General features: G+C 47.3%; 2 protein-coding genes across 8 annotated transcripts in view; one reads left to right on the forward strand and one right to left on the reverse strand.

The window, feature by feature from the left end:
- The window catches only part of Zfp346 (zinc finger protein 346), a 29,801-nt gene extending 22,137 nt beyond the window's left edge, over positions 1-7,664 (forward strand). For 4 of the 7 annotated variants that reach the window (NR_166188.1, NR_166190.1, NR_166189.1 and 1 more), the window contains 2 exons: positions 3,127-3,220; positions 4,900-7,661. Coding sequence is in view for 4 of the 7 variants with exons in the window: in NM_001378934.1 (NP_001365863.1) it covers positions 3,127-3,220; positions 4,900-4,987 (182 nt within the window). In the remaining 3 variants the exon portion in view is untranslated. Of the gene's footprint in view, positions 1-3,126; positions 3,221-4,899 lie in introns of all 7 variants that reach the window. The other 3 variants (NM_012017.2, XM_030247283.1, NM_001378935.1) reach the window with 3 other exon arrangements.
- On the reverse strand, positions 369-832 carry Gm46415 (predicted gene, 46415). The gene has a single exon (XM_017315671.2). The coding sequence runs from the start codon at positions 774-776 to the stop codon at positions 369-371; it is 408 nt and encodes a 135-aa protein (XP_017171160.1). The 5' UTR covers positions 777-832.
- Positions 7,665-8,230: the final 566 nt, after the last annotated feature.

Below are 8,230 nucleotides of genomic sequence, written 5' to 3' on the forward strand. Positions count from 1 at the left end.
GTGCGCAGGGATCTCACCACAGAGCTGTGAGGTTGAAGGTGACAGGTGGCTCAAAGGCACCAGAGCCACAAGAACCTTCAAGATATCTGAATTCTGCTTATCCTACACAGGATAAATAAGTCCAAAATAAGTCCACCCTTCATATAATTGGTCAGGTTGGCTACTTTCTACCCTGTCCTGTTTTTTATCTACATATATATTTTTTCTATTCCATATATACATATATATAATGCAGCTGCTATTCTCATAGGATGTGAAATAAGCTAATCATGATAGTACATGCTAGAAGTCTTGACACTTGGGACGTAGAGGCTGGGGGAACAGAAGTTGAAGCCTAACCTGAACTATATGAAATGCTATCTGTAACTTTATTTTTTTTTTTTCAAAAATAACTCTGGAAAAGTTTTATTAAAGGAAAACATTCTTGTTTTCTTCTCACCAGTCTGTTCTGGCGTGCTCCTAATACTGTCAGAATCACCTGGGTCAGTGATAGCCAGTGTGCGTACGCTGTAGTGTTTTCCACACCCTGTGCCCAGTTCAGTATTATTGCCACTGTAGTGATGGACACCAGTTTTAGTCCACATGGCATAGAACTCTATTTCAGATTTCCTCAAAGCTGGGCAGCTGTTGGTGAGGATAACCAACTTTGCTTTGCCCTGTCTGATCATCTTCAGAGTCTGTTTGTTCCCTGGCACGTACTTTCCACTTTTCATAACAAACTGGAGCCTAGAGTTGACCGACTCCAGAGACTTTTTCATCTTCTTTGTGGCCACCATCTTCCTGCCTTAGGTGCGGGGCAACCCCCAACCAAGATCAGCTGCCAAGACGGCTGGGGAGTGAGAAAGGATTTTTTTTTAATTGTATTTTTAATGATGGTTCTTAAACACTTTAACCTCCCTTGTAACCCACCACCCACCACAGGTAGTGGAAAAGAAAGGATACAGGGGACGTGGACCTGTTTAGAAAGGTTCTTTGGAGCAACTCCCATCAGTGTTGTCTGGAAATCGGCAGTGTAGTTCACATGTTAGCAGCTCAATCCACTTGCAAACACCTCAGGGATACACCAGCAGTCCAGTTCTGTAGAGTCAGGTTAGCAAACAGGAATCAGCAGCAGTGGTGTGAGGCAGCAGGAGGGACAGCAGGAACACTAGAAGTTAAGATGCGAGACCCACAAGCATTGCACAGCCTGCTCTATAAGCAAGCCAAGCTCAGCCTGTCACTGCTTGTCAAGTCCTATTTATACCCTCCAAATATCATGTTCGGGTCTTGCCTCAGGATATGAGTCTGTCTCAGCTGGCAAGAAACTACAGCACACAACCAGAAGTTTTTTGGTGTGTTTCTCACTATGGAGTCCTGACAAATACAGATCAACTACTCAATGTAAGGTGGACCAATAACATGCATGCCGTTAGCGAAGAATCCATCACATGTCCTTTCATGTGCTTGCTTTAGCAGAGCATCCTTTCTCCTATGTCTGCTTCGGGGAAATGTTCCTTCATGAATCTGCCTTAGCCTTTCACCTTTGTCCACTTTAGGAAAACACTCCTTCATTTGCCCCAGCAAAACACCATCAAACACAACTGAGTTTCCACTTGAACTATCTCAAAAGAAATTGTAAGAAATACATGACAGACATTTGATACATAGTAATTGCTTTGGCCTGGCGTGGTTATGCGGGCCTATAATCCTGGCACTCAGGAGACCAAGAAAACAAAATCACCATGGCTTTACGGCCAGCCAGAGCTACATAATGTAGTGAGATCTCATTTCACAAATAAGATAATAAGAGCCCTAGAGAGATAGCTCAGCAGTTACCACCACTTGCTGGCATTACAGGTGGCTTATAACCACCTCTAACTCCAGTTCCAGAGTATATGACACTCTTCTGACATCTTGGGCGCTTGGACATATATGTGCATACAAGCAGACAAACACATATGAATCAAAATTTTAAATCCCAGGGCATAACTATTTTACCCTAAGTATTCTGAGTATAGAGAGTATAATAAGTGGGACTGGAGAGATAGCTCAGCTGTTAAAAGCATTGACTGTTCTTCCAGAGGTCCTGAGTTCAATTTCCAGCATCTACATGGTGGCTTCTATAGTTGGATCTGATGCCATCTTCAGGTGTGTCTGAAGACAACTAATTATAGTATACTCATATACATAAATCTTTTTATTTTTTTAAGATATAATAGGCTTATGGTTGTGAAAAGCTAAGCACTGGGGAGAAAAGGATTTAGTCAAGTTACATGAAACGGCCAGGGATCCAGTCTGACCTACTCCTGACACACTATTAGAGCCATATGACAAAAGTCCACCATGTCACTGGAGGAAACCCAGTATAAAGAGACAGACTGAGTCTCATAATAGTTTGTACCCTTCGACTGCTATTACTGCAAGCCCAAGGAGAGTGGACCATCCAAGAGATCTCTCGGGGCTGGAGAGATGGCTCAGTGGTTAAGAGCTCTGACTGCTCTTCCAGAGGTCCTGAGTTCAAATCCCAGCAACCACATGGTGGCTCACAACCATCTGTAATTAAATCAGATACCCTCTTCTGGGGCGTCTGAAGACAGCTACAGTGTACTTACATATAATAAATAAATAAATAAATTTTTAAAAATAGAGAGAGAGAGAGATCTCAGTGAAGGAGTGCTCTTAATGAGGCCGCTTAGCAAAGGAAGAATTGAAGCAACCATCATCTTTGTTCTGTGGTTGTTACTATTATATTTATTCGTGTTGTTGAGGCAGGGCACACATTGCGGCGCACATGCGAAAGTCAAAGGAGTCAGCTCTGTCCTTGTACCGTGCGGGTCCAGGCACTGAGCCCAGTTCATCAGGCTTGGATGTGCTTCTGCACCCACTGAGGTACCTCAGGAGCTTACTCTCCGTCATCCTTTCCCTCTCTCAGTCCCATCGAGTGTGGTTGTTTGCTGGATTACTTGAGAATAAGGAGCAGTCCCAGGGATAGTGTTACACGGCCTTGCCTCCAGAGCACCCAGGCCTCTCAGTTAGTTCCAAGCCATGGGTCCTCAGAAGGGCTTGTGCATGCTCTGTGCAAGGCAGCATTCCTCTGGTCCCTTCCTGCTGGGTGACTAACTCTCTTCATTTTGATGTGTGTTTCAGCTGGGAAGGGCTACCCCTGCAAGACGTGTAAAATAGTGCTGAACTCCATAGAGCAGTACCAAGCTCACGTCAGTGGCTTCAAACACAAAAACCAGTGAGTAAAGTCCTTCGGAAGTTCACTCCAGCAGGAGTCTAGGGTTTCTGAGTCAGATCCTTCCCGCCATAGATGGACGGACTCCGAGAGCCTTCTCAGTCAGTCACCGCGGTGTCTCGTGGGTCTCCTCCATCAGCCCTTCAGCTAGCATTTGCACTGACTGAGAGCTGCGGGAGAGATGCATATGCGATTTCCTTTATGCTTTCAAACAGTGCCTGGATTTCCTGGCCTGCAGCAACCTGAAGAGGGAAGCATGGTTTCCCTCACTGGTCTGGGGCCAGGCTGAGTCACATGTGAGCCTGTCTAAAAACAAAAATGGAAAAACCTTTGCATAATCAAAATTATTATAAAGAAATAGGTGGACCAGGTGGCACATGCCATAATCTAACGCTTGGCAAGTAAACTCGAGAGAGCCAGAAGTTCAAGGCCAACCTTGACTATGTGGACAGTTAGTTAGGGACCAAAATGTGGTCCATGAGAACCTGTCCCAGAAAACAGAATTTAAAAAAAAAAAGAAAAAAACCTGAGCAGTGGTGGAGCACATGTTTAATCCCAGTACTCTAGAAACAAGCTTCCGGACAGCCAGGGCTTCATAAGAGAGGAGAGGAGAGAAAAGAAGAGAAAAGGTTGAGGCAGGAGGATCAGGAATTCAAGGTCAACCTGGACTCTACTTGCAAATCTGAGTGAAAACCGCAAACTCGCCAGGCAGTGGTGGCGCACGCCTTTAGTCCCAGCACTCAGGAGGCAGAGGCAGGCGGATGGATTTCTGAGTTCGAGGCCAGCCTGGTCTACAAAGTGAGTTCCAGGACAGCCAGGGCTACACAGAGAAACCCTGTCTCGAAAAACCAAAGGAAGGAAGGAAGAAAGAAAGAAAGAAAAAGTCGCAAACTCAGATGTACTGGGCTATGCTCAGCATCCCCGCACTACGAAGGCAGAGCTGTAGCTCCCTGGGCTCACTGGGCAGCCAGTGCAGCCTGCTTAGCAAGTGCAAGACCAGTGAGGCAGACCTTGTCTCAGAAGGACATAAGCACCTAAGCAATAACACCTTAGGGCCATCCTCAGACCTACACACATGCGCGCGCGCGCGCACACACAAGAAATCATGTTTGATGAAGAGTAAATGCATCTCAAGATCATGTTAAGCAAGACAAGCCAAAGTCAGAGAAACGCATAAAGTCATGGCTTTCTCCCCTCCTTTGCAGATCCTAAATGTCTTTTCTTTTCTTTTTTTTTTAAGATTTATTTATTATATGTAAGTACGCTGTAGCTGTCTTCAGACACCCCAGAAGAGGGCATCAGATCTCATTACAGATGGTTGTGAGCCACCATATGATTGCTGGGATTTGAACTCAAGACCTTCGGAAGAGCAGTTGGTGCTCTTAACCGCTGAGCCATCTCTCCAGCCCAGATCCTAAACTTCTAAATAAATATTTTAAGCTAGTCGATTAAGCTTTCTGAAGTTCAGCTTCATATGGAAAATGAGAGTGGTCTCACCATGCAGAATTGACTTGAAGTTGAAATGAGATACCCTAGTATCCAGGGATCCTCCATAAGAGGGAGGCCACCATGCCATTGTCCCAGCACATGAGGGAAGCCATACCACCATTAGAACAAGCTACTGAGTGTACCCTCATGGCCATGCCACATGCTCACCCTGTGTCTGTGTTTTCAAATTACAGGTCACCCAAAACATTGGTGACACTCGGGAGCCAGACGCCAGTGCAAACACAACCCACTCCAAAGGACTCAAGCACAGTGCAAGACTAAAGCTGTCCCTGCCTGGTCAGCCTGGTGGGACAGCCATAAGCCAGTTCCTGGTGACTGCTTAGCCGTGGCTCCTTCCTCCTCCTCTCTTATATCCGAAGAATGTGGAGGCATGAGGCCAACTTGGGCTGCAGATCTGCAGATAGCCTGACTGCGCCCAGATGCAGCTCCTCCTGCCCCTCTTGAGCATGGCCCTATAGGCCATGGCAGGAGACAGGGCTCTGAGAAGACCTGAGGTGAAGGTTTAGAGGTTGGCCTTCCCCACCCCTCTGGGTGTATGTCCTACAGTCCCGATGTCTGTTTTTACTCTCAAGGTCAGTTGGGAGCAAGGTCCTGCAGAGAAGGGAGAGCACTGTCTCTGGGCTCCAGGCAGCTTTGTGTAGAAATGTGGAGCTAATGTGTCATTTCCTATCCCTCAAGTGTGCAGGCTTGCTAGGTATAGATCCTGCCAACCATGAAGTCTCCCAGAAAACAGAGTCTCCGGCAGAGCACTGCCATCTCCGCTGCCTGCTGTCTCTCCAGTTCCCTCGTGGTGCTAGGCAGCTGCAGCAGCTCGGCGTCAGAGGAGACTTGAGTGCCCACTGGGGTCCTGATAGGCACCTAAGGGGGTGCACCAACCCAGGGCCATGTGAGAAAGTCTCCTACCTGCTATGTTCCTTGATTCTGTGCCCTTGTAGGTAACTGCCTCCTGCCAGCCTACTAAAAGGTCACTTGGTGTTAGCTCTATGCCCTTGTGTAGTGGGCGATCCTACCCAGTTGCTGTGGTGCTATCCCTCCCTTGACCTCCTCAAGAAGATTCTGGGGGAACTAAAAAGGAATTTAGAACTGGTGCAGGTTCTACAGAGAGCAATAGGGTCCCCAGACCCTAACCTGAGAAATTCCTTCTGGGTTTGTGTCCTGGGATCCACTGCAGTGGGTTTATACATAACTGTGGATGGAGCAGGTCTTCCAGGAAGTATTCCTAAAGCTTGTAGAGATAAAACAGCTTCCTTGTTAGTGTCATTGGGTACCAAGTAGAGATGGGGCAGGGCTTAAACTCTTGTTCTTTGGTCACTCAACCAAGAAAAAAAATTTCTTCTGTGAGTCATGCTGTAACCCCAGGGCTGAGGTTGATACTGCTATGACATCCCCACACAGTTGGCCCCCAGTGTCCTTAATAACAATCTTACCCAGGAAAGGTCTCCCTGCTGCCCTAAGCCCAACCCAGTTCATCCCCCAGCTAAGGGATTGATTCTTGAGATAGTCACTCTGGCTACTGAGTGGGGGACTGCGAAGAGGCCAGTGTGAAAACTGTGTCCATACTGCTGCTGGTCTCCAGGGCACTCCCTTCAGGGTAGATGTCCAGGATGTTGTCTTAAGTGCAGGATGTGTGAGTGACTGGGTGGTAGTGCTGAAGACAGGTGTCCTTTCCCACTCCACTTAAAGAGCTGTCGGAGTTTTCCTTGAAGTCCTCCTAGGCCGACTGGTCCTTGGGAGAGCCTTTTATTTGACTCATAAGTAACAAGGCAAAGAGCGTTATAGCTTAGAAACTCATGCAGATGGGCCAGACCAAGCACCACCAGCCCCAGGTCCTTGTAGCACACTGCTCTGGGCACCAGCGGCCCCTAGCTCCTGACTTAAGCTCTTGACTCCTGGCATTGGTTCTCTGCTTTCAGCTTCCCAACTGTAGGCCTCCTCAGCAGTCTTCCTAGAAGTCTGTGCCAGAACTGGTGTCAGAATTAGTAAAGAGCATGAAGTAGGGAACCAAAGGGTAAGGCCCTGAATGGGCTGACTGACCATTAGCCCTTGTCTTGGAAGACCTCTGTGTTTAAATGGATTCAGGAGTCCCTACCAGCTTCATGTCCAGCACTGCGAGTATGGAAACCCTAGAAGTAGCTCGCTGTTGCCCTTTGGAAGCTCACACACTTAAAAATCATGATTTGGAGAGTCTCATGGGGCAAGTGGGAGTGTCCAGGACACAAGCAATAACAGCGTGGAGTAGAAGGCTGAGAGAAATGGCTGGTCTCTGTGGCTTTGTTTCATGTAGCCCAGGCTAGTCTCAGATTTGTCATCTGGGAGGCTAGCCTTGAGCTGCTTGCTGACCCTCCCACCTCTGCCTTCCTGGTTCTGGGATGGTGGGCACGTGCCCCCATGTCCCACATCAGCTTTCATCCATGTTATTGTGGGTTGCTTGGTTTGCTTTGGTTTTTCAGGATGGGGCCTCATTGTGTAGCTCTGACTGTCCTGGAACTCACTCTGTAGGCCTTGAACTCAGCTCCACCTGCCTCCCTCCCAAGTGCTGCCATTAAAGGCGTGTGCCACCATGCCTGAATGAGAGGTTTTTTAATACTATCTAGTAGTCCTTTATTTGGATCAGTCACAACCTAGCTTTGTACTGTTGAAATCGTATTGTTTCCCTTTGAGGTTATCTTGAATAAAGCTGCTGTAAAAACTGTGTCATCCGATGTGTGCGCTCTTCCACTCAGAGAAGGGGATGGACAATGGACACTTCTTACCTTGTTTTTTTTTTTTTTAGCCAGTGGTTCTGGTGTTGTTCAGTTCGTAAGGGCCCCAGTTCCTACTAAGTATTTCCAGTCTTCAAAGTTAGTTGTTCTGACGGCAACCCAGAAGTTGTACCCAGGGGCCCAGTCTTTTAATAAAGAGCATTCTTATTTCAGCATTAAAACAAACAAAAATAGTCTGTCTTTGTATTGTGGCTGTTCTGTAACCTGTTAAACCTGCAGATATCCACCTGCCTCTGCTTCCTGAGGGCTGGGATTAAAGGCATGTGCTAGCTTTCAGCATTTTTTGTAAGATCATATGTGGAATCAACACAAGAATGGTGTTGGGTATCAGAGCACGGGCCCCACACAGTGGGTGAACATCAGAGAGAGCTCCTATCCCACTATTCTAGGAAGGTCTCACAGGGGCCTGGCTCTCCCAGTCTAGGATAATGGCAGGGAACTCAGACTAGAGAATCAGCCCCAGCTCTGCTATCGGTCTGCCTCCACAAGGCTGATCTGGGTTAATTAGCTCCTACCCCACCCCCATGTGAAGCAGTGCCTACCTCAGAGATTCTGCCTGTGCCAAGCCTCAACTACAGATAACCACACGTCCTGCTGTAGCACTCTCCAGGTCACTGTAAATGCTTTCAGTCATTCCAACCATTGTGAACATGGGCCAACTTTACCTTGCAGTGACCCATGATGGCCACTAGGTGGAAGGCACTCGTCCCCCCCACCCCCTCTTTTTTTTTTTTTAATTGGA

The sequence above is a fragment of the Mus musculus genome, chromosome 13 (genome assembly GCF_000001635.26).
Source record: "Mus musculus strain C57BL/6J chromosome 13, GRCm38.p6 C57BL/6J".
Lineage (NCBI taxonomy): Eukaryota > Metazoa > Chordata > Mammalia > Rodentia > Muridae > Mus > Mus musculus.